The sequence below is a fragment of the Sardina pilchardus genome, chromosome 6 (assembly GCF_963854185.1).
Source record: "Sardina pilchardus chromosome 6, fSarPil1.1, whole genome shotgun sequence".
In the NCBI taxonomy this organism is placed as follows: Eukaryota; Metazoa; Chordata; class Actinopteri; order Clupeiformes; family Clupeidae; genus Sardina; species Sardina pilchardus.
In genome coordinates, this window is record NC_084999.1 from 3,240,021 (window position 1) to 3,263,894 (window position 23,874).

At 46.9% G+C, this 23,874-nt stretch overlaps 3 protein-coding genes across 7 annotated transcripts in view; all 3 read left to right on the forward strand.

The window, feature by feature from the left end:
* LOC134082418 (zinc finger and BTB domain-containing protein 7B-like) overlaps window positions 1–6,175 on the forward strand; it is a 24,782-nt gene extending 18,607 nt beyond the window's left edge. For both annotated transcript variants that reach the window (XM_062538118.1, XM_062538116.1), the window contains 2 exons: window positions 1,160–2,262; window positions 2,543–6,175. In XM_062538118.1, coding sequence (XP_062394102.1) covers window positions 1,166–2,262; window positions 2,543–3,233 — 1,788 coding nt within the window. In that variant the 5' untranslated portion in view covers window positions 1,160–1,165 and the 3' untranslated portion in view covers window positions 3,234–6,175. The remainder of the gene's footprint in view (window positions 1–1,159; window positions 2,263–2,542) is intronic.
* A 303-nt stretch (window positions 6,176–6,478) lies between these two features.
* LOC134082422 (NADH dehydrogenase [ubiquinone] flavoprotein 1, mitochondrial-like) lies at window positions 6,479–13,766 on the forward strand. Of its 4 annotated transcripts, none has more exons than XM_062538124.1 (11): window positions 6,479–6,501; window positions 7,388–7,501; window positions 7,603–7,685; window positions 8,391–8,561; window positions 9,512–9,695; window positions 9,858–10,047; window positions 10,555–10,767; window positions 11,150–11,316; window positions 12,319–12,400; window positions 12,809–12,954; window positions 13,499–13,766. In XM_062538124.1, exons 2-11 carry the CDS (start codon window positions 7,394–7,396, stop codon window positions 13,595–13,597), a joined length of 1,443 nt encoding a protein of 480 aa, XP_062394108.1. In that variant the 5' UTR covers window positions 6,479–6,501; window positions 7,388–7,393; the 3' UTR covers window positions 13,598–13,766. The 4 variants fall into 4 exon arrangements, with proteins under 4 accessions (XP_062394108.1, XP_062394109.1, XP_062394107.1 ...); XM_062538125.1 differs by lacking the exon at window positions 6,479–6,501 and adding an exon at window positions 6,508–6,530; XM_062538123.1 differs by lacking the exon at window positions 6,479–6,501 and adding an exon at window positions 6,564–6,641.
* A 310-nt stretch (window positions 13,767–14,076) lies between these two features.
* Window positions 14,077–23,775, forward strand: LOC134082419 (KH homology domain-containing protein 4-like). The gene is made up of 14 exons (XM_062538119.1): window positions 14,077–14,215; window positions 14,912–15,083; window positions 15,267–15,392; window positions 15,500–15,579; window positions 16,652–16,704; window positions 16,804–16,949; window positions 17,360–17,571; window positions 17,665–17,725; window positions 18,533–18,590; window positions 18,860–19,083; window positions 19,642–19,782; window positions 20,493–20,602; window positions 20,864–20,955; window positions 22,408–23,775. Exons 1-14 carry the CDS (start codon window positions 14,187–14,189, stop codon window positions 22,668–22,670), a joined length of 1,767 nt encoding a protein of 588 aa, XP_062394103.1. The 5' UTR covers window positions 14,077–14,186; the 3' UTR covers window positions 22,671–23,775.
* The last annotated feature ends 99 nt before the right edge of the window (window positions 23,776–23,874 follow it).

Below are 23,874 nucleotides of genomic sequence, written 5' to 3' on the forward strand. Positions count from 1 at the left end.
CCACTAGGGGCTCAGGAGTTTATACTACACAATTGCATTTTATTTTTTTTTTATTTTTTTTTTTCGTATTTAGAAAAAGAGTCAAAGCATATGAATTTTTATTTTAAGACAAAATGTCAAAATATTTTTTATGTGTTATTAATTGTCTTTTGTGGTGACAAAAATGTTTTGGGTTTTTTTAACACATGTTGTGTGTTTAAATATATATTTATGGGAAAATAATTCACTTTTGTATTGGAAGAAGTCAAGACTGAATTTTAATGGAGGTCTGTAGGTCAGATTTGAGCGCCCGTACATACCATCTTTTTAGCCTTAGTGCCAAAATTGAAGTTGTTGTTGAGCGATGGTGTCCAATTTCTTCGTAATTCCTCACTTTAACCGCCGTATACCTCATCTCACACCTTATCGAAGCCACGCGTGGCTTTCTCGTTTTCATCTTTTTATGCCGCTTTTAGTCTTCCACCTCATTCATTCACACTGCTGAACTTTTTGAATGACTGAAGCATTCCTTCTGCCAGTGTACATGAATGCAAGGTGGTGTGGCAGTTCTGATTAAAAATAATTCAAAATAATTCTGCAATGTCATTTGAATCACAAGTGGCCATTACAGCTGTCTGTCAAAATCATATTCCACAAGTGTTGTTTGTTTAATGGCAGTGACTCAAGAAAAAGTAACGTCATGGATTCCATTTCACTTCATAAACAGACGCGGTACAATTACATTTTTCCAAAGCATTTTACTGATATACTGGTATACCTTTACCTGTGTGGTGTGTCGTATAATCTGTCTATTGATGTCTAAGTTTAGTTTTCATTCAGAAATCGTTTGATGTCTATCGAGCTGTGGTTTTGGTGTGCTCATTTTTTTTTTACATCAAAAGTTCTTTGTGTTTACCGACTCATTTGTGATGTCTTTGATTGATACATTACATAATGGTGCACAAAAGCCTATAAAACAAGTGTGTCGAGGATATTGCAATCATAGGAATATATTTTCAGCAGTTATTCGAATTTTAATTTAGATTTAACGTTTGCTTGCATAATGTTGGTTGTAAACTAATTGAATGCTGCATTATGCACATTAAAGAAAAATAGGTAGATCACTGAAAGTAGAATAATATGTCTAAAAGTCCCCGCTTTTTCTCCCCCCATCCTGTAGGTGGCGATGTCTCCAGGAGAGGACGGCCTGATTGGGATCCCCTTCCCGGAGCACAGCAGCGATCTCCTGTCCCGGCTGAATGCCCAGCGCCGGGCGGGGCTCCTGTGTGACCTCACGCTGACCTCGCGCGGCTCGCGCTACCCCACCCACCGCTCCGTCATGGCCGCCGTCAGCCTCTACTTCCGCCGGCTGTTCGGCGCGGACGAGGCGGAGGACGGCGGCTGCGAGGGCTCGGGCGCGGGCGCCAGCTGCAGCGTGTGCCAGCTGGACTGCGTGGCGCCCGACGCCCTGGACGCGCTGCTGGAGTTCGCCTACACCGCCACGCTCACCATCCGCAGCTCGGGCATGCGCGAGGTCCTGAAGGGCGCCCAGCTGCTGGGCATCCAGTGCGTGGCCGACGCCTGCCGGGACATCCTGGGCGAGGCGGCCGACGAGGCCGAGCCGGAGGCCGCCGCCGTGGCGACGGAGGAGCGGAGGGGGGCGGGCGACGCCACCACCGCTGCCCAGCACCGAGTGTCGCGCCGCAAGCGGGACCGCCGGCACGTGCCCAAGGCTGCCTCGCCCGCACGGCCCCTGTGGCGCCAGCAGCAGCAGCAGCAGCAGCGTGTCCAGCAGTCGCCGCCCACTCTGCTGACCGGTCTCTCCCGGCCCAGCCACGGCCAGCCGCTCACGCCCTCCGCGGACTGGGACGAGTACCACCAGAACACCACGCGCCGCGCCGACCACGACGACAACAACGACTACAACGGCCACGCCGCCCACACCCACGGCAGCCAGGGCAGCCAGCTGCGGGCGCTGGTCAACGGGGGCGCGCACTGGCACCAGGAGAGCACGCCGATGCCCCCCCCCGCCGACGACGCCGTCTCGGAGAAGGAGAGGAGGCTGGAGGTGGGAGTGGTCACCCAGGCGCCCATCACTGACCGGGCCGCCACGGCCGGAGGGCCCGGGGTGCCCGGCGGGAGGAAGAGGAAGTCCCAGACCCCCCAGCAGTGCCCCGTGTGCCAGAAGATCATCCACGGCGCGGGCAAGCTGCCCCGGCACATGAGAACACACACCGGCGAGAAGCCCTTCCAGTGCACGGCCTGTGGAGTGCGCTTCACCAGGTGTGTGTGTGTGAGTGTGTGTGTGTGTGTGTGTGTGTGTGTGTGTGTGTGTGTGTGTGTGTGTGTGTGTGTGTGTGTGTGTGTGTCTATGTGAGAGTGTGTGTGTGTGTGTGTGTGTGAGTGTGTATGTGTGTGTGTGTGTGTGTCCAATATGTGTGAAAATCTCTTGTCCCACTGTGCGGTGTGTGTGATTAGCGTGAGCGCGGGCGGCGGCCCTATTTATGATAATCACTGGCTAATACTCGTCTGTCCTGTCCTGTCCTGTCCTCCTGTCCTTTAGGAATGACAAGCTGAAGATTCACATGCGTAAGCACACGGGCGAGCGGCCCTACCCCTGCCCCAAGTGCAACGCCCGCTTCCTGCACTCCTACGACCTCAAAAACCACCTCTCCCTGCACAGCGGCGCGCGCCCCTTCGAGTGTCCGCAGTGCCACAAGGCCTTCGCCCGCGAGGACCACCTGCAGCGCCACCGAAAGGGCCACAGCTGCCTGGAGCTGCGCACGCGACGCCCGCGCCGGGCATCCGGCCCCGCAGCGCCAGGGGGCGAGGGGACCTCGGACGGAGGAGGAGGAGGAGGAGGAGGAGGAGGAGGAGGCACCGCCGCCACCGGGGGGGTCCAGCAGGGGCACCTGGAGGCCCCGCTCTCGCTGCAGGCCCACCAGCGCTCGTCCCCGGGCCTGCCCCCCTCGCTGGTGTACCCCGACAGCGCCCAGCATCTGCCCCTGCCCCTGCCCCTGCCCCTGCAGGCGCTGCCCCTGCTGGGGCACAGGATGGCCGGCCTGGCCGCCATGTGGCGGGGGATGGAGGGTCTGCGGGAGGAAGGGGTGGGGGGGTCACCGTCTCCGTCCCCATCGCCTCACCCCAGCAGGCCGCCGCCGCACGGATGGGATGGAGAGGAGGAGGAGGAGGAGGAGGAGGAAGAGGAGGAGGGAGAGGACGAAGGAGAGGAAGAGGGGGATGAGGAAGAGTGAAGAAAGAGGGCACTGCTCACGTGTGGTGGCGAGAAGCAAAGTGTGTGTGTGTGTGTGTGTGTGTCTGCATGGGAGTCTGTGCTGCTCTCTGCCCTCGTCATGGTACTGTTCTTCCATGGAGGTGGCCTCGACTCAGGCAAACTGACCTGTGAGATGAATGACTTCATTACAAAGCGCTTAAAGGACATGTGGAAAAAACGGGTCTTTCTGATCATTCATGTCTGATCAATCATATTTCTGGATCTGGGATGCTTCTTTTTTGTTTCTTGAGCTTGTTTTCTGTTTTACGTTAGCTGGTTGGTTTTCTTTATTTGTTTCATTTGACCTTTCTCTGTCAGAATTATTTTTGTGAATATATGCTTGAGGCATAAGGGGTAAGATTGATTTTCTTTTTACTATGCAATCATGTACAGGAGCAATGGAAGGAACTGTAAAGAGGGACTCTCTTAAAGTAATGGCCTTTTGTAATGTTGAGTGAAAGCCCACAGGATTATGCCAGAGCATAACCCATGTGTTTTGGGTGCCACCTGCTGGTGGAGTTGTGGTACTTGGAGTTGCAGGTAGTGACTTTAGCATCTTTTCAGGATCGTCAATAACTCTTTTCACAGGCGAGAAGGTCACTCATAACGAGTTGTACCAACAAGTACGTGACATCTTCTGCTTCTGCTAGCAGTGGGAATAACTCTAGAGTTTATATTATCCACCTCATATTAGTCTTTCTGTAGGCTAACCTGTGTTGTAGCCATGTACCAAAGATAACAGTTAAGTAGACGTTTATTTATCAGAATATATGCAAATTAATTCTTTAAAGATCAAATCTGATCATGTCTATCAGAAGTCACCATTCAGTCACCTGCTCCAGGTCTGTCTCTGCGTTCCTCAAGGGATGTGATGAGTGTGTGTGTGTGTGTATCATAAAGCAGAGGTTTCTAATACAGACCAGAGTCTATTTCTGAGGCTTATGGGTGGGATGTCTGAGAAGCATCACCGATGTTGTGTTTACGTTTTCTGTTGACAAAGGTTTGTTTTGAGCGGCGTTCATATAATGATGGTCTTCCAAAGCACTCCATCTTTTGTTTTGCTTTTGTTATTGCAAAAATAGAAGGGAGAGAAGAAAAACAAGGAATGAAAAAGACAAATAATTGCGCGGGTCCCCTCTGCGTGAGCTATTTATTTATTTATTGTCTGGTATTTATTGTGGCTTTTCCACGCTAAATTTAGAGTTTGGTTAGCGTACGGCATCTCGGCTCACCCTCCACCTGTAGGCCTTTCCCTGTCTCCAGCGCACACACCCTGTGGCACGTGCCTAGTAGCCCTTTTGAATCCAGTCTTAAGTTGATCTTGTTGAAGTGCTGTTGCAAGCAGTGGCCACCATGGCTTCTGCGTACTGTACTGAGGGACTATGGGTGCCCTGCTAGCCATATTTAACCCCTTTTTGCAGTTTTTTGCACATCGAACCCTTGTGATATATACTGCATTGCCCCTTCAGGCCGCAGCTGATGCTGAGGTGGATGTAGCCCAACTCCACTCAGTCAGCTGACTGCTGCTGCTTGGCCCCCAGCCCCCACCAAGGGGAAGAAGAGAAGCAAAAGATGGTGAAAGATATGGGACATGGGTTTCGAGAGAACAACAGTTTGCCTTTTTGAATATGACAAGAGTGGACATATAGTGTTGAACGAATTATTATCTTAAGAATACAAGATATATATTTATATATATACACATATGTATACATATATAAAACATATATGCCTCATGAGTCCAGCTTTTGAAAATGATGAATGAAGATGTTGTGTTCCTCCTTTGCATACATTCTGGCACTGCCCTAGTGCAGTTTTTGTTTGTTTTTGTGTGTTTGTTTATATGGTATAATCTCTCGAGTGAAAGCCTTTTACTATGACTGTTAACTTCAGGTGTCTCTCTGGCCCCAAATGATCGTGAAAGTAACCTTGATGGATAGTGATATACACATTAATCTGAGTGTGCTGGGTTTCACACATTGAGCGGTGGAAGAAATGACACATACTTGCGTACATGAGTACATACAAACGTTTGTTACTTTTGTTTTGTTTGTTAAAGATGAAAGGGCCTTAGTTTTGTTCTGCGTGCATGGAGGCGTCCACGGCAGACGAGGTTAGCTCTGGACCAGAGGCAAGGGCCTGCTCCCACCTCGCCTCCCCTACTGAGAGGGACTCTCTGACGTTCGAGTTTATTTGCACTAAAACGAGAGCTTTATGTCGTGGACTTCACGTCCCCTCAGACACCCATTCCATGGCTTTACAATATCGGTTATGATTGTAAGAGAAGCAGAGTTGATCTAACTTTAATGATCTGGAGGAATATCCATTATAGTTGTACAGTAGGTTAGTCCACTTTAAAGAAATTTATGGTTGCTATGTTTAAAAGGGTCAAGCTGCCTTGTTTTTTTTTTTGTTTTTTTGCAAATTTACTCAGGAAATCTTGAGCAATGCACTAAGTGATTATGCAAAATTGATGAGAGTATATGTAAATAAGTAAGAACACAGCCTATAAACACCCTTCATTGTGAAATCAGGTAGACTATATTTCTGGATTGTTTTTGATTTAGCATGTTATATTTCATTTCAAGGTAATGAAGATGTAATACATATGCAATTAGAACCTGTAGGCTATCATGTTTTAGACATTGGAGCCGGACTCATCATGAAGGGTGTTCTTATGGATCTTATTAATGTGTGAGAGGACGTGTGATCTAACAATGCCAGCTGTGAAAAAGTAGGTGCTGTCTGTAGAATTTGCTTTGGCTTGGGTATGCGGATTGGGGTTCAGATTTTGGAGGAACCCTACTATCAGGGATTTTCTGTTTTAGTGGATTCTCTCTCTCTCAGTGATACATATTTCCCCTCAGCATTTATTTCTCATGTTGTAAAGAAATGCATAAATAAAAAATATATATTGATTTCTTACTGTGTGGACATTTAATGACTTATAATGACTATAAGGTCATTGCTTGTAGGCCTATGCTACATTTGGATTATTCTCATTAGTATTTTGAAACCTATACATTAAAATAAAATAATTTGTTTTCATGCTGTCTAATAAACATCGTAAAATAAAACTGACAATTCATTGTTAAGATTTATAAGCTATAGTTTAGGCTATGTGAAGCTAAACTTACCAGACCGCTCCTTTAATTCTCCGGGGCACCTGCGTGGGTATTAACGTGGGACGTCCGAAAGCCGGATAGAACACAAATAGATCTTCGGCGAAGCGCAGCCTACATCCTGTGGTGAGTAACGAAGTGACATTATTTGCTAGGTAAGATGACTTGCAGGTAACGGTAGCTGATGAAACTGCGGAATGATTCACTGTGTTTATTCAATTCAATTCTAAACTATGTCACAGTTCAACATCAAATGAGCACTAATGGTTTGTGAAATCTCAAGTCTGTGTGTGCGCCAGAAGGTGAATGGGGATTAAAGGCAGGTTTAACAGCGGGGCATTCAAGTTGTGTCTCAAGTTCTAACGAACTAGCTCGCATTAGCTCGCCATGGACAGTTGAGTGTCATCCTGGGGTTCATCGAATTTCATTTGGACTGTATCCTGATAACTCTGTACTAAAAGTTATATTATTGACCTTTCTTTAATATGCTATAATATACACTGTATCTCAGGGCATAAAGTGTCTTCATAAGTGTTAACGTTAACGTACAGTACTAGCCTATAACGTAAAGGTAAACGGTGTTAAGTTCCTAGCTAACTAGCTTGTATTTAAAAAGAGAGACAAAAATCCTAAGTAATAAAGAGGAATTACATAAAGTTTATGTAACAAAATGTCCTTAATCCAAATACTCTACTTATGCAAACGAATGGGTTAAAATAAGAGGTCTAATTAACAGGCCACAAGCACAATTGTGTTAAGTTATTTGTGGTGCTATGTTTCCAGGTATGTGTAAATATAAAACTACATTTCATGAAACGATAACGTTACTACGACTTCATTACGTTTTCCATAAGGAAACATAGTGTATTAAAGCACCGTCAAGTATTGTTACCTCGCTAAATATTTTAAGTCAAGCTTTGTAACTATGTCACTGAATGCGGAGTAATATTTCGCCGGTTCTCTTGTGAGTCACGGTGCCTGTTTCGTGTGCCTCCTCTCGTTTCCACCGCAGGACAGGATGCTGTGCTTTCGCAGAGCGATAAGTGCAGGGGCACACTCAGTGGCAAAAACCTCCCGCAACCCTGCAGCCCTCACCTTCCGCTACAGCACCGTTGCCAAGCCTCAGGTAATGTTGTTAGCCCAAATGATAGCACCATCAGGCTTTTGAAAGAACAATGTCTGATGTTTGCAATTTGGCAGTTTGTTTAATTGTGTGAATTCCCTTAGGAGAAACAAAAAAAGACTAAATTTGGTCCCTTGAGTGACGAAGACAGGATATTCACCAACTTGTATGGACGTCATGACTGGAGGTATGACCCAACACCTTGAGAGAGAGTCTCAGAGAGAGAGAGCGAGAGGGAATGAGAGGAAGACATGCTCTGACACACACACACAAAATATGCCTAAAACAAGCTGAAATATTTTGACTATACTGTCTTGTCAAGCTTAATGAAGAATGTTGGAAGTGTCAAGTGAACACTTATAACCTCCAACAACTAGACAATGAAGATGCTCTTTACTCATTGACAGAACTGTTGCAAGTAAGCCGAGTACTGCCCCTAGACAACTGTCTGGTCTGTTCTGACATTTCTTTCTGTCCGATTTGCACCACACATGTGTACACATTTAACAGTTTTTAAACCACCCATAATTGTTTGCTAGCTACATCATTCTGATTGGATAACGTGGTCGATATGTCCATATATAGCTCAGAAAGACACCATTACAGTGACAAAAGGAACATAATTTATGAGATAAGGCTGCGAAGAGGATGTTTTTTTTTCTTGTCCATTTCCCTTACACATTTAGGTCAGAGTAATAGAAGGTGTGAGGAATTTTCTACTTCTTTGAGTTAGCTTAGCTCCCTTTACCTGTATATATATAAAAAAAAATCCTGCAAGCGTTGAACGGATTGAGCAGTGTCGTAAAAATTTTTGCGGAATAGATTGATCAGTTGACAGGAATTGGGCCGTAATAAAACTCCACACTGACCTCCCCTGCACTTCTGCCCCCAGACTAAAGGGGGCGCTGAGCCGGGGAGACTGGTACAAGACCAAGGAGATCCTGCTGAAGGGGCACGACTGGATCCTGAATGAGGTGAAGGTGTCGGGGCTGAGGGGCCGCGGGGGTGCAGGCTTCCCCACAGGCATGAAGTGGAGCTTCATGAACAAACCCAGCGACGGCAGGTCATTGGCTACACATGCACACAGACTGCGCTTTTACAGACCAATTTATCTATTTGCTATTTATCACAACTAAATATTAACTTCTGCTGCTTATTTACATCTTTTATGGATATACAAAACAGCATAGTGCCGTTGAGTATTATTTTATGTGAATAGAGTATATGATGTATGTACGCACACTCTTCAGTTTTTCCCATACTGGACATAATTCAGTAAAATCCACAATAGCCGAATTATACACTGTCTTAGAACAGGGATTACATTATATAATGTTGGTTTATTCATTTATCCAAAGCGGCTTACATATGTCAGTTATATTGCTAGAGCCATTCTCCCCAGAGCTACTCGGGGCTAAGTGCCTTGCTCTACGGGGTTAAGTGCCTTTCTCTACGGCACAAAGGTGGAAGCCGGAAATTGAACCCACTCACTGTACTGAATCAGGGTTCACGTCTGGTCAGAGTGCACACCATTTCATTAAAGCATTTGCTTTTTGACTGAGGAATGTTGCCCCTTCTCTGTAATAGTTTATTTTGAGCACTTTTTAAAAACATAAATATGCATAAATGTATTGGATCGTGGTATAAATATGTCAGCCGTGCGGTAATTGTATTACCAGGAGTTGTATTGTTAAGTTAGTCACAGTTAGAACCACACTAATGCCACTCAAAAACTTCAAGTTCTTGTTTAGGTGAGCTACACCAGTGTGACCCTTCAGACCTGGCTCCCGTCCCCTATTTTCCTGCCAAATCCCACTCGTGAGAGCTGGCCTGCCAGCTTTACTGTAATGAGCAACTCAGCTGTGACAAAACAGCCATGTACTTGAACTCGCTGGTAGATTTTGTTTAATTGAATAGTTGCTGGATTATGATTTCCCCCCCCTAAAACCAGAAATTATTTCTTCCTTCTCTTCCCTCCTTTCCTCCTCTCCCACTCCCTCTCTTGCCCTCCAGGCCAAAGTACCTGGTGGTGAATGCGGACGAGGGGGAGCCAGGCACCTGTAAGGACCGTGAGATCATGCGCCACGACCCCCATAAGCTGGTGGAGGGCTGCCTGGTGGCGGGCAAAGCCATGGGCGCACGTGCCGCCTACATCTACATCCGCGGCGAGTTCTACAATGAGTCCTCCAACCTACAGGTGGCACACTTCTCAAAAACAGATTTGTTAGCTATGAATAGTTCTATCCCATCCAAAGCATCATGATGCAGAATAAAAACTCAAGAGTGAAAATCTGTGAATATTACTGAAAATTACGTGATGAGAAATGTCATGAGAAACACTTCTACTCCTTGCCGGCAGGTGGCGATACAGGAGTCCTACAAGGCCGGCCTGATCGGAAAGAACGCCTGTGGCTCAGGGTACGACTTTGACGTGTTTGTGATGCGGGGGGCCGGAGCGTACATCTGTGGGGAGGAGACGGCTCTCATCGAGTCCCTGGAGGGCAAGCAGGGGAAGCCGCGTCTCAAGCCGCCATTCCCCGCAGACATAGGTCAGCACAGCAGGGACCCGCGCATCACACCCACTGCCCAGCACAGCGTCTACAGTGTGCTGCCGCTGCAGTGCTGTGGCCACAGACAGTGGAGAGTAGGATGACTTATGGCCATAATAGAGATTAGCTTTAAGCGTCACACTTAAATGTTTGCTTACATCCTGGCCTTGTGCTTCTCTCAGGATACAAGGATACAAGGAGGTTTATTTGTCACATGCATAGGATTACTAAAGTAAAGATTGCAGTGAAATTGTCAGGGATGTGATGCTTTTTAGGGTGGATACGATTCTTCAATAGTCATACAGTCATGATGAAAAACAGTTCCTCCATACAGCTTTGTTGATCTATTTCTGTGGCTATTGCTGTGGTTCAGTTGCATTCTTCCGTGAACTACTATCTACATTATTTGCCTGTTAAACTGTTCTGTGTCTGTGTGACCTGTGGACGGGGTTATACTGTATTTCCCATGACATCTGAGAACTGCAACTGCTCTGTTTGGGATTCTAGGGGTGTTTGGATGCCCAACGACGGTCGCCAATGTGGAAACGGTTGCCGTGGCACCTGCCATCTGTCGCCGAGGCGGCACATGGTTTGCTAGCATGGGGAGAGAGAGGAACTCTGGGACCAAACTCTTCAATATCTCAGGTCATGTGAACACACCATGCACTGTAGAGGAGGAGATGTCCATCTCCCTCAGAGAACTCATCGAGAAGCATGCAGGTGTGTGTCCGTTGTATGGCTGTGTGTAGAAACCTAAATACGGGCCTAAATATGGTTGTACACTGTACAGTATGTCTTACCTTTACATTGAATGACAGTAATTGGTATGATGATGACCCTGATTTTCATCTGGCTATTGATCATTGATATTGCATTGCATATCAATTGCATGACATTATTTTTATATGCATCATTTTTGAGTGCCTCGGACCTCTCTTCATTCTCTGCCTATGTTTATTATTGCTATTTTCCTTAACCAACACTTTAAAACTGTTTTACTATTGTATTGTTTTTATTTTTAATAAATCATATAACCATAGCCATAACCATGGTGATGATGATGCTGATGCTGATGCCCTTGGTGTGCTGTGTGATTGGCCAGGTGGCGTGCGAGGCGGATGGGACAACCTGCTGGGTGTGATCCCAGGAGGCTCCTCGACTCCCATAATCCCTCGCTCTGTGTGTGACGACGTCCTGATGGACTTTGATGACCTTGTGCGTGCGGAGACTGCTCTGGGGACTGCTGCTGTCATCGTCATGGACAAATCTGTGAGCTCCTGAAGGCCCACTCCGTGCCAGGGCCAGTGTCACCTTCCCAATGTTGGCCTACCACTGTGGTAGTCTGGGCCTGTGGCAGAAATATTCCCAAAACACAAATAACCACGATATTATGCATTAGTTTATTGTATATAGGCCTACATTTGTTCGTGATTACTCATATTTGAAGCGGTATTTCTCGGGCCCCTCAGTTGTGATACTTTTCATGAACTGGCCCCTATTACAAACTAATTGAATAGCCCTCGTCTACAGTGTAGTGCAGCTGCAGTGCTGTGGCCACAGACAGTGGAGAGTAGGATGGATGACTTATGGCCATAATAGAGATCAACCTTAAGCGTCACACTTAATTGTTTGCTTACATCCTGGCCTTGTGCTTCTCTCGGGATACAAGGATACAAGGAAGTTTATTTGTCACATGCATATGATTACTAAAGTAAAGAATGCAGTGAAATTGTCAGGGATGTGATGCTTTTTAGGGTGGATATGATTCTTCCATGCCAGTACACACTAGGATGGGCGCAGACTTCGCTCTATCATTTTACGATTTTCGGAGTGCTCACCAAACTTATAAAAAGAAATAAAATACACTTTGCATATATTAGCAAAACGATTGAGTCAAGCTAACTCTTTGCCAGTGCCAGTGCCAGTGCCAGTTCTGGGGCAAGACATGCACTTAGTTATTATCTTGTTATGGTTTCAACATTTACAGACATTTATATAGATGTGGCCCAAAGACAAAAGGGACATGTTTAGAGAACATGTGGTGTATTAAGAATACTCCATAAGAGATATGGTATCCCATACATTACATTCACATTCATTCACTTAGCAGACGCTTTTATCTAAAGCGACTTGCAGAGCCGTAACAATTTAGCCACAACGAGTCTGTACATGTTTCTTTTGATTTGTGTTTTTGTTGTGTGTTTTAAGTTGTTTCATTAATTGAGACCACAGAAGTATTCTCAGTCTGAACTGTATGTCCTGCTTTCCCAGACTGATGTCATCAGGGCCATTGCCCGATTGATTGAGTTCTACAAGCATGAAAGCTGTGGTCAGTGCACCCCCTGCAGGGAAGGTAAGGAACTGTAACTCAACTAAAGGAAGCACACACACACACACACACACACACACACACACACTCACTCTCGTCTATTGTTCATGTCCCACCCCTACATTTATGTCAGTCTTGCTCTGCTTTGCTGATTTTTAACATGTAAATCCTAGCACCATATGTTGATCTGTGCTGAATCGACACAGCCTTCTACCCTTTGAATTGTGTAATATCACTGGTGTTAGTATGGGCTTCTAAATGTATGGCCTTGTGACATCCCTATAGCCATATCAATAATGTATTTGTATTCATATAGTGCCATTTTAAGAAAACAATGCAATACACAGTGCTAAACAGCACTACTGCTTGCTTCAGTCAGATGAGCCCGAGTGCATTACGCCTGTCATGTTGTGTGTGTCGTGTGTCCATCAGGTGTGGACTGGATGAACGTGATGATGTGGCGCTTTGTGAAAGGTGACGCTCGCAACTCCGAGATCGACATGATCTACGAGCTCAGCAAGCAGATCGAGGGCCACACCATCTGCGCCCTTGGAGACGGGGCTGCCTGGCCCGTGCAGGTGAGCTGGGGCTCCTGGGAGGTGGCCAGGTGTGTGGGCAGGTGAACCTGTCCAGGGGTGGGTGGTTGCCTGGGCAGTGCAGGTAAGGGCAGGGAGACATCATCACCTCAATGGACCAGTCTCATGTTGTTTTCGGTGGCACTAAGTATAGAAAGACTAAAAGGCCTGTTTCTCCGGTAGAGAGAGACTTGCTTTACAACATTATGACCAATGCATGGTGTGTTCATTGATATTATTTACTATTGATAATATTTAATTTCAATTCAAATGTAATTAAATGGCACAACATGCAGTCCATCATTACCCTGACAGTTGTGTGTTCAAAAATAAATCATTCAAGACATAGTTGTAAGCAATACCAGCTAATCAACATATTGCAGCAAGAAGGGGTGTAATTTGACTGACTGTTGAACTCAAATATCAAAAACCTTTTGGTGAAACTGAAACCAGATTGCATTTTTAATGGTAAGAGTTCAGAGTTGTCTTTACAATTGATCATGTGATTTCGGCGCATTAATACTGCCTTCCTGTCGCCATGCTGCAGGGGCTGGTTAGACACTTCAGGCATGTCATGGAGGACCGCATCTCCAAGTTCAAGCAGACCAACCCATCAGAGGCCGAGAAGAGAAGAGAGATCGTCTGATGTTACTGTTTCAGTAATCTCACTTTCCACTCAGTATTCCCACATTTACATGTTTCCGCGCAAATATTACACTACTCATTTACACTATTTCTGCATACCATTCCATGCTCAGCCTGTTATTTTTTTGAAAACTAGAACTGTGACAAATAAAACACTGTGAAGCTGACAACTTGACTATTACATTCATTGTGACCGAATATAAATAAATACATTATGAAATCATAATTATAATTTTTTTTATGAGACTTTATGAAATGTCTGGTGGTGCAGGTCAGGAGTATGTAGATAAGGGATCAAATGTGGGCAGTGTTATCCCATAATTTGTAATGGCTGGCCTGCATATACATATAAAATATCTTATATGATATTAAGGTCTTAAATGGGGGTCGCATACTTGTTTGCTATGACTGTAAATGACAAATCCTTAAATGGTTCTATGAAAACTACATATTACCCGGAAGTACAAGTGTTTCTTTTGACCTCAGTCAGTTGCTGGCGCTGCAACTAGAGAGCACCTCAGTGAAGGTGTACACAGTCAATGGTAGCTTGACTTTTCTGCAGAAGTGTATTGAACAAGAAATTGAAATTGATGTCATATGGTGGAACGCCAAACGGCGGGTGAGTGTGGCGACATCTCTGACTTGTGATCACTGATTAATGTCATAACACTTGCCTTCGAACGCCTAACGTTAATGGCGGAGTAGCTAACGTTAGCTAGCGTCCTGTTACTTGTACACTTGCTAACGTTGCCGTAAAAGTAAGCAAAGAGATGGTTTATAATTAGAGGCTAGTTACTTAAGATTGTTTCTCGTGGAAGTAGCATTCCCTATCATTGACATTTTGACTTAGTCAGGACGTTTAAAGTTCAAGATAATCAGTTTGCTACCTAGCTAACAGCTAGCTGTTTTTAGCCAAAGTGGGTGTTCTTGTGATAGGTGCAAGAGTAGCTGTGCTAACCTGAGCTAAAACGGTATCAGTTGATGGATCCAGCTCTGATTCTTACGCCCTGTTAGGTATATCTTTTAGGCTGCCTGCTAAATTGCTTATTTTGTATCATATATATTACGTCTCTCAACTTAGCATGAACTACAGCGCGTCAGTAGCTAACGTTAACCTACAGGCAGGCAGATGGACAACAAATAGGTTTAACGTGTTGTAACTGATTACCAGTGTCATCTTAAGTTGATTATAGTTAACTTGGTTACCAAAAGGCTTGAGTTCCATGACATTGAAGTCTGGCTGTTGTAAGAAAAAGTTTGGTATTTTGGAGGGTGCAGTACTGACATACACCTGTCTCGTCTCATCTCGCATCAGTCGCCGCAGCAAGTGGGACCAGCCGGGGCTAGCCTCAATGGGGGAACCCGAGGCTGCGCCAACGGGGGCTCTGGATGCGGCCGCTGCCGTAGCCGCCAAGATCAACGCCATGCTGGTGGCAAAGGGCAAACTCAAGCCCTCTCAGATCGGCGGCCCCGGGCCCGTGGATAAGGTAAGAGTGCATGATAAGATGAGCTCCTGACTAGATCCATCATGCACTTGAATGCATGAACAGATGCGATGAGCTCTTGGCTAGATGCATCATGCACTTGAACGCTATAGAAGAGGTGTGTTTAGCCATTTTATGGGCCTCTTTTCTGATGCTCTCACTTCTCACCTTCCTGATGTCACCCAGGGTGTTCCTGGTAAGCCCCAGCAGCCAATGAAAGCCAAGGACGACCTGGTGGTAGCTGAGGTGGAGATTAATGACGTGCCTCTCACCTGCCGCAATCTTCTGACCCGGGGCCAGACACAAGACGAGGTCAGTGCTCCAGCTACAGTCAGGCTCACCATTGATACCACTCCAACTATGTGAACTCGATCAAGCACTTGAGCAGTATGTAAGTAACTCCCCTCTGTTACCCGCAGATCAGCAAAGTGAGTGGCGCCGCAGTGTCCACCAGGGGGCGCTATATGTCAGTAGAAGAGAAGAGCAAGGCATTGCCAAGGTGAGTGTGGTCGCTGCCAGGTGCGTTAGGTTAGCCTGGCACGCCCTCCCAGTGACGCAACGCCTTCAGGCTTTTGCTGCTGGTCTGGTCAACTGCTCATTGAGAAGGATTTCTGAGTTCCCGAAATCTGCGGAACTGCCCCCTTTGGTCGAGAACCAATCAACTTTGAGCAGCTCCAACGTCTCTGGGTAGAGGCGTGTTCAAGGCAGCGGAAAGAGTGTTGTTATTGGTTTAAACTCGGCAATCCGCTTTCTGACATCTACCAGTAGCAAATCGAGGCACTTAAAGGAGGCGGGTCAACCAGCGCTGGCAAGAAACCGTGTTAGCACAGGCTGTTGGTCAGACTAAAGTCTCGCAGAGCCTTTGAAAGTCGATGGTAATCAGGCTAGCGTTAGGTGGGGTGACGATCAGAACCTGGTTTACACAGTGGACCAAACCTGCCCTCTGACTTCATGGACCAGCAAGCGCTTGCAGCTTGCGTAGGAGGGGCTTAAACAGGGCTTTACCAGGAACTGATGCCTTAGCCACAGCCTCAGCAGGCCAGGCAGTGTGTTTGTAGGGCAAAAGTAGAAACGGTCTATCGCTCCATTTTGTCATGTGTTATTGGTTTGGCTCCATGTAAATTCTCTGTCTTTATGGTTGAGGATTTTTGCTGTTGGTTATCTGACCTAATCACAGAAACACGGCACAAACACGTTGGGAATTTAGCCAAAAGTCCTGGTGCTGAAGGCCATCGATGCAAACGGAGCTCTTGGCACAGGTGGTTTGGTTTATCACATGTCGGACAGGAAGCCAGTTTGGGTGGAGGGCAGTGCTTGGGCTTTGGTTTACATAATATAATATGATATGCTTTGCTCCCGGAGCTGGTTGTGCTTGTGCTGCTTGTGCTGGTTGGTTTGACTGGCTGGTTGGTCTCCTGTACCCGATTCAGCTGACAGTAATTGTGTGCTGTGTGGTACTGTTATGAGTCACAAGCCTGAGGTTGAAAACCGCTACGTCAGAGTCAAACAATACTTTAAGTGTAACTTATTTAACTTTACTTAACTTTAACTTTATTTCTTGCTTTCGGCAGTGAACGTCCACTTTACCTTCACGTCCAAGGACAAACTAGAGATATAGTGGATCGTAAGTATATATTTTTTAGTTTGATCAACCTACGTCCAGATACAATAATGACACATTTAGTGTGAGAGTGAGTAACCCTGTGTGTGTGTGTGTACACAGGAGCGGTGAATAAGATCAAGGAGATCATCACCAACGGTGTGGTAAAAGCAGCCACCAGCTCGAGTGCGGCGGCAGTCACCGTCTACCAGCAGCCCCCTCCCCCAGCGCTGCCCCCTATGGGCCACAAACCACACTTCCAGTCCGGGGTGAGGACCCACACACCCCACACGTCACACTGGAGCTGCTGCCTCCACCCCGCTATTAACCAGACAAACCACCACCACACACACACACACACACACATCTACTCTCATAGCGTAACCATAGTAAATGAGTGATGTGGTTCTGATCACACATGCAACACTTCTATTTCACCATAGATGTCATCATAGTAGGTTACTGACCTATTTTTGAAAGCCAACGCCTACAAATAATATGTTCGCCTCTGCCAGCAGGTCTCTACATGGTATGGTTTTTCTGGTTTACCTTTGTCTGACTGTCTGTTTTCTCTCCCTCTCTCTCTCTCTCCGTCTTTCTTTCTTTCTCTATGTCTCTTTCTCTCTGTTTTTCTCTTTCTCTCTCTCTGTCAATGTCTCTCTCTCTGTGTCTCTGTCAGATGCACTATGTCCAGGACAAGCTGTTTGTGGGCCTAGAGCATGCTATCCAGGGTTTCAGTGTGAAGGAGAAGGTGGAGGGCCCTGGCTGCTCCTTCCTCCAGCACATCCAGATGGAGACGGGGGCCAAGGTCTTCCTCAGGGGCAAGGGATCCGGATGCCTGGAGCCAGCCTCGGGGAGAGAGGCGTTCGAACCCATGTACATCTACATAAGGTTGGGACCAGTGCAGAACTTACAGCCCATATTTAGCAGCACAAAGGACGTAACGCTGTTAGCTGACGTGTGTGTGTGTGTATGTGTTTCCAGTCACCCCAAACCTGAAGGCCTGGCTGCAGCCAAGACTCTGTGTGAGAACCTCCTACAGACAGTGAGTACCTACAGAATATATTACATACACACTGATGCACACGCTCTCTTTTTCTCATTCACTCACTCACTCTCACATACACACACAGGTCTTGCCCTCACACTCAGGAACAGATGCACTTTCACTGAGGAGCATAATAGCTGCTGCTTTTGCATTGAAAGTACTTCAATTGAAATGAATCATTTAGTTGATTCAGTCCAGAATGATGTGGAGGTGCCTGTTGTACCGTATGGCAGTTCTGGCCTTCGCGTCGACACATAAAGAAGTTTGCTTCTGTATTGCATATCTTGTAGGGCTGTGCAATTAATCGATCAATCGTGATTGCCACTTCCAACAATTATGAAAATAGCATAAATCGAAATATAATGATTATTTTTGCTACATTCAGTTTCATAATAATGCTCTCCTTTTTTCGTCTTGAGTTGTTATGCGTGTTATCTTTTTACCTGTATTTTTTTCTGTTGGATTATATTTAACATTCAATTTAAACATTTAAAACATTTGAATGTTGGATATGGATGATTGTTCCAAAATCACTGAGTAATCACGTTTAATGATCGTGATCTCAATATTGAACAAAATAATCATGACAATGATCTTTACCATAATCGAGCAGCCCTAATATCTTGGGAATCATGAAAAGGGTAACTCCTTTACCATTCTCTTCTGCCTCTGCCTCTCTCTCTCTCTCTCTCTCTCTCTATCTATCTATCTATCTATCTATCTATCTATCTATCTATCTATCTCTCTCTCTCTCTCTCTCTCTCTCTCTCTATCTATCTATCTCTCTCTCTCTCTCTCTATCAGGTGCATGCTGAGTACTCTCGGTTCCTCTCTCAGATGACGGCTATGGTGCCCACTCAAGGTAACACGCTCGCTTCAGACGTGGGCACTGTATGGTTCTACTCTAGATCTCAGCGCACTGTATGGTTCTACGCTAGAGCTCAGCGCACTGTATGGTTCTACGCTAGAGCTCAGCGCACTGTATGGTTCTACTCTAGAGCTCAGTGCACTGTATGGTTCTACTCTAGATCTGTTTTAATCTGGATCTCGGCGCACTTGTTCCTGTTCTCAATTACAGATCTGCTGGTGTGTCTGAATCTAACCTCTTTTACGTTTCTTGTCTTCTGCCAGGCTTCATCCAGCCGCCCCCAGTGAACGGCCTGCCGCCCCATCCCCCGTACTGCCCCCCTGCGGGCTACCAGCCTCCGGGCTACCCCATGCCAATGCCCCCACCTCAGCCCATGCCCCCACCCTATGTTGTACCCCCACAGATGCCCCCTGGCACGCCCCCTGCCCCAATCCCACCACCCAGTGCCCAGTATCCCATAAACCCTGCGCCGCCCGTTATGCCTCAGGTAAGCAGCAGCGCGCTGTAGTCCATAGGTTCTTCTCCTTTATGCTGTAGTCCATAGGCTCTTCTCCTTTATGCTGTAGTCCATAGGCTCTTCTCCTGTTTACGCTGTAGTCCATATGCTCTTCTCCTTTATGCTGTAGTCCATACGCTCTTCTCCTTTATGCTGTAGTCCATACGCTCTTCTCCTTTATGCTGTAGTCCATACGCTCTTTTCCTGCTCCTGCTTTTGACTTTTTAAAAAAAAATTCTGCCACATATTGATGGGTAAACATTGGTATTACTGTAGCAGGGATGGTTGGACTTATCACTACATTTGATATGATTCCACCAATTTACTTTATTTTACTCCATTTTATCTATCTGTGTGTAAGGGTGTTTTCTTTTGGCAGTTATATGGTTATATTGATTGTATACAGTATAATTGACAATTGGACTCTTTGTTAACTATTGATTGACTTTTTTTTACTGTCTCCACCCTCCACCACCACCACACACACACACACACACACACACACACACACACACACACACACACACACACACACACACACACACACAGCTCCCTCCGGCTCCATTTCCCCCAGTGGCTCCAGTTCCGCCCAAAGCCCTTCCCCCCTCGTCTCTGGCCAACCCCCCACAGAAGCGGCGCTTCACAGAGGAGGTCCCTGACGAGCGGGACAGCGGCCTTCTGGGATACCAGGTGATCCATCACCCCACCTGTCTCACACACTGAACTGTCTCAGGACGTGCTATGGGCACGAGCAAAACCCAGTGCTGAGCACCGTCCATGAACATGGACTTGACATCCATGAACTAATGTCTCCCTCTTTTCACAAAAGATTTTTATTTCAGCCCTGTTTCTCTTGGGGCTTATGACGGATGCCTCAGCCACAATTAAACTGCAGCCTCAAACAGACTATTTGGATATATATATCATGGATTGCCTTTTAATTGCTTATTATTTATTCAAGATTTTTGCTTAGGGCGGAATACAGTGGGTGTAGTTGCTAGCTGTGTGTATTGAATAAAAACAGGGTGTTTCCCATGCAGCACAGCTGAATCCTTGGTGTTTGATTACATTCTCATCCATGTAGATATTAGCTGTGTATGTCTCATCTTCAATTCAAATTTGATTCAAGGTGCTTTATTTTCCATAAGGAACTTCATTTGTGCAGTGGACAAATGCCCCTGATAAGACAAATGCAACACGTACAGTATAAAGACAAGAGTGCGTCGTTCAGCACAGTTGACCCTGGGGTGGAGCCTGCTCTGCTTTGGCCCGGATGTGGCCCGCACGTGGCCCGCATCCACTGGCTCCGCCCCAGAGGTCTTTACCATAGAACAGTAATGGCAGAACTAGGCACCAGGTGAGGGTGTGTGCTAATGTCATTTGTGTTTTTCTGCTCATAGCATGGACCCATTCATATGACTAATTTAGGTGCAGGCTTCTCTGTGGGCAGCTCCGAGTCTTCAGGACCCCCGCCTTCTAGTTCCTCCGGGCCTCCTAAAGAGAGGGACTGGTAAGTGCCTCTCAGAACCGGAACTTAGAACCAGAACTTGGCTGTTGCTGTTGCACCTCAGCAACAGCATGAAGGACATTTTGTGTTCTTTTACAAGTTCTTTTCCTGTGTTCAGGAAATCAGATCAATAATCAACAATTTCTGTAACTTTCATGCCTAACATGTCTGCTGCAGTGAGACTGCAGCGAGTCTTTTAAAACATCATAACTAAATGAGTGTGTGGCTTGAGACTGAGATTGCACCGGTGTTTGACCCCCCCAGTAGGCAGCTAATGCCCCCGCCACCCATGCCAGTCAACGGAGGAGTGCGGCCGCCCAAACTGGAGGAGAGAAGGCCACCGGCCCCCGCCCCCGGTAAGGACCACAACCCCCAACCCCCCCTCTGCCTACTCCCCCGGCAGCTGCTGCCTCTGGGTTGGAGCTGAGCCAGGGTTAGCGGAGAGTAGTTTTGGGGAGCCCCAGCTCAGCCCTAGAAGATGCCCCGCTACCCCGCCCTGCAACTGGGCATCCACCGCCTCTCAGTAGATGCTGATAGGTAGAGAAGTAGATATATAGGTAGATACAGTATATAGGTAGGTAGATAGGTAGGAAGGTAGTAGCTAGCTAGATAAGTAGATAGATCGATAGATAGGTAGGTAGGTAGATAGATCGGTAGGTTGGTAGATAGATACATGTAGATAGATTGATAGGTAGGTAGGTAGATAGACAGATCGACAGATGGGTAGATGGATAGATAGATAGTCGAGCTGTTTTCCCCACAGGGAGTTTTGCTGATGTTTGTGCTGTGTGGGGGAGGACACCCCGGCCGTGACCATGATAGTAACGGACTCTGAAGTGGACTCTGTTGTGTAGCTCTGCAGGTGCAGGCCAGGCCATGTCCACCACAGAGCAGGCCAGGCCATGTCCACTACAGAGCAGGCCAGGCTATGTCCACCACAGAGCAGGCCAGGCCATGTCCACTACAGAGTATGTCACTCTCTCGAGTCTCGGTATGGGCTGTTCTACCACGTGCGACTTTGCATCTGCATGCAGACGAGATGGGAAGTGTGAGGACAGAAGTGTGACTCTTGTGACTAATAAAGTATCCGACTCAGTTGTGATGTCTGTCATGAAGCTATTTGTAGTGGAAATGTTTCCTAGATGCTCCCCGTGAGGTGGGGGTGGATCCTGGTCAGAGCAGTATAGTGGACCTCACTTCACCCCCCCCCCCCCCCCCCCCTTGTTGTTCCCCATCTAGTCCTCTCTCCACTGGCTGGTGTCCGCAGCCAGCCGTCCCTCTCTGATGATGTCATCAGACTGACGGCGTGCCTGTGGCCGGGTGCTCCGCCCTCACTAACGAGCCTCTCTCCTGTGTTTTGTGTTCTCTCTCTCTTTCTCTGTGTTCTTCTCTCTCTTCCATGCCTCCCTGGGGGGCTGCCGGACGCTGCTGGCGTGCGGACGCTGGGTGGGGGGGTTGGCCCATGGACATCATCAATCACTCTGTTGCCGCTTCCTGATGGGATGGCCTGAATGTTTGCCTCCTCCTCCTGACCAATGGCGACCAACCCCTGCCCGCGCCTCTGCTTCCCCCCGCCTCCAAACACACCAAACATCTGTGCTCCCAAAACCCCAACTGACCAACTGCCATTTGATTAACTTTGTCTCTCTCTGTTCACCTACCTAATGCCAAAAAATCATCTATTTTTTACTGAGTGTGTGCCTGCTTGCTTTGTTTTCTCTTGGGTTTCCTCTGTCTCCTGTATGTTCTCTTCTCTCCCTCTCTTGGTCTCTCTCTCTCGGTGTTGTCACCCCCCTCCCCCCTTACAGAGCCGTGTGTGAAGCGTCTGAGGACAGGACTGGTGGCGTACACCGGAGACTCGTCTGATGAAGAGGAGGACCACTCGATTCTTAAACCGGCCGGGGCAGGTAACTCGGCCATGACATCCTCTTCCTCTTCCTCATCCACCACCTCCTCTTCCTCCTCCCTCTCCTCAGGATGGACTCTGGGGGTGTACCGAAACCCCCCTCCCCAACCGCAACGTCCCAAAACACAGGCACCGCAGTCCATGCCATTTTGGATGGCCCCATAAGAGACACACACCCACACACACACACACACACACACACACACACACACACACACACACACACACTTGCACTCCACAAGGACACCGGTCATTCAGACACACACAGACTCTAAACCCCGTCCTGTAAAAAAAAGCCCTGACGTACGTACATACATACACACACACACACACATGCATACACACACACAATTTTAGCAGAAATGTAAGAGCCCTCTAGTGTGTGGAGGGCTTGTCTCGTCTATGAACTGCAGTAATGAATTTGCCCTGGGACGATAAAGACTGTCGACGGCACACGTGGATGCTGTTTCGCGAATGAGCTGTGTTCTCCCCAGGGACGGGGGCGGCATACAGACTTGGAGGCAGCAAACAGTCCCCGACTCAACTGGAAGGTGACCTTGGCTTACCCAAGGACTGTTTTTTTTTTTTTTTTTTTTTTTTTTGAGATGAAGTGCTAGGCAACAATAAACAGTGAATCATTGTTTATAATTGTATTTACGTTTTTGCTGTTTTTCTTTTCTCTATCATGTTGATTTGTTCAAAAGCCTTGGTTAACTGTGGCCTTGACTATGTCTTGGTTATTGTACAGAAGGAGACACAACAGACTCTTAGAAAAGCAAAAGCATCAGCTAAATACTGTTAATAACAAGACGACGCTAGGAAGAACACAGATAAAAACATGTACCACTTGTGAGTATCTCTGTATTAGGAAAATCAGTAGCACTGATTCTTCGTCTGCCATGCACTCATCTTTTGTCTCAACCCAAACCCTTAATCAGTGCACCACTGCCAATCCCAACCCCCCCCCCCCCCCCACACCTGTGCTCACTTAATGTTTCTCTCTTGTCAACAGGGGGCCGCAATCTTGGCGTTCCCCTGAAAACCTTCCCCACAATAAACCTCACCCACCACTTTTGTGTTCCCTTCACCACTCGTCACCCTGTGACACACGCCCCCCTTTAAACTAGTTCTCGTCCCGAGAACTTTGCTTTTAGTGGCCCCAATTCCCATACCTCTCAGGGGGTCTCCCTGACCCTCTGGAGCGTCTTGGGTGGGTCTGGGTGTTCCTCTCCCATTGGCGGTTGTGGTGGTACAGGGATCCAGGCCCGTCCTGTCCGGGTTTGGGTGGCACTGCTTTAGTGAAACGATTTAAGCATCCATTGGAGTGAACCAGTTTAATTCACGATAGTACTTTGAGGTAGAGGTCAAT

What these genes read in the sequence shown, in the direction of transcription:
- LOC134082422 (XM_062538123.1), top strand. An exon ending in GCACCGTTGCCAAGCCTCAG is followed by an intron (nt 7,502 to 7,602) that starts GTAATGTTGTTA and finishes GAATTCCCTTAG; the next exon opens with GAGAAACAAAAAAAGACTAA. An exon ending in TATGGACGTCATGACTGGAG is followed by an intron (nt 7,686 to 8,390) that starts GTATGACCCAAC and finishes TTCTGCCCCCAG; the next exon opens with ACTAAAGGGGGCGCTGAGCC.
- LOC134082419 (XM_062538119.1), top strand. Translation starts at nt 14,187, where the DNA reads ATGTCATATGGTGGAACGCCAAACGGCGG. An exon ending in GGGGCCAGACACAAGACGAG is followed by an intron (nt 15,393 to 15,499) that starts GTCAGTGCTCCA and finishes TGTTACCCGCAG; the next exon opens with ATCAGCAAAGTGAGTGGCGC. An exon ending in GCCACCGGCCCCCGCCCCCG is followed by an intron (nt 20,956 to 22,407) that starts GTAAGGACCACA and finishes CCCCCCTTACAG; the next exon opens with AGCCGTGTGTGAAGCGTCTG.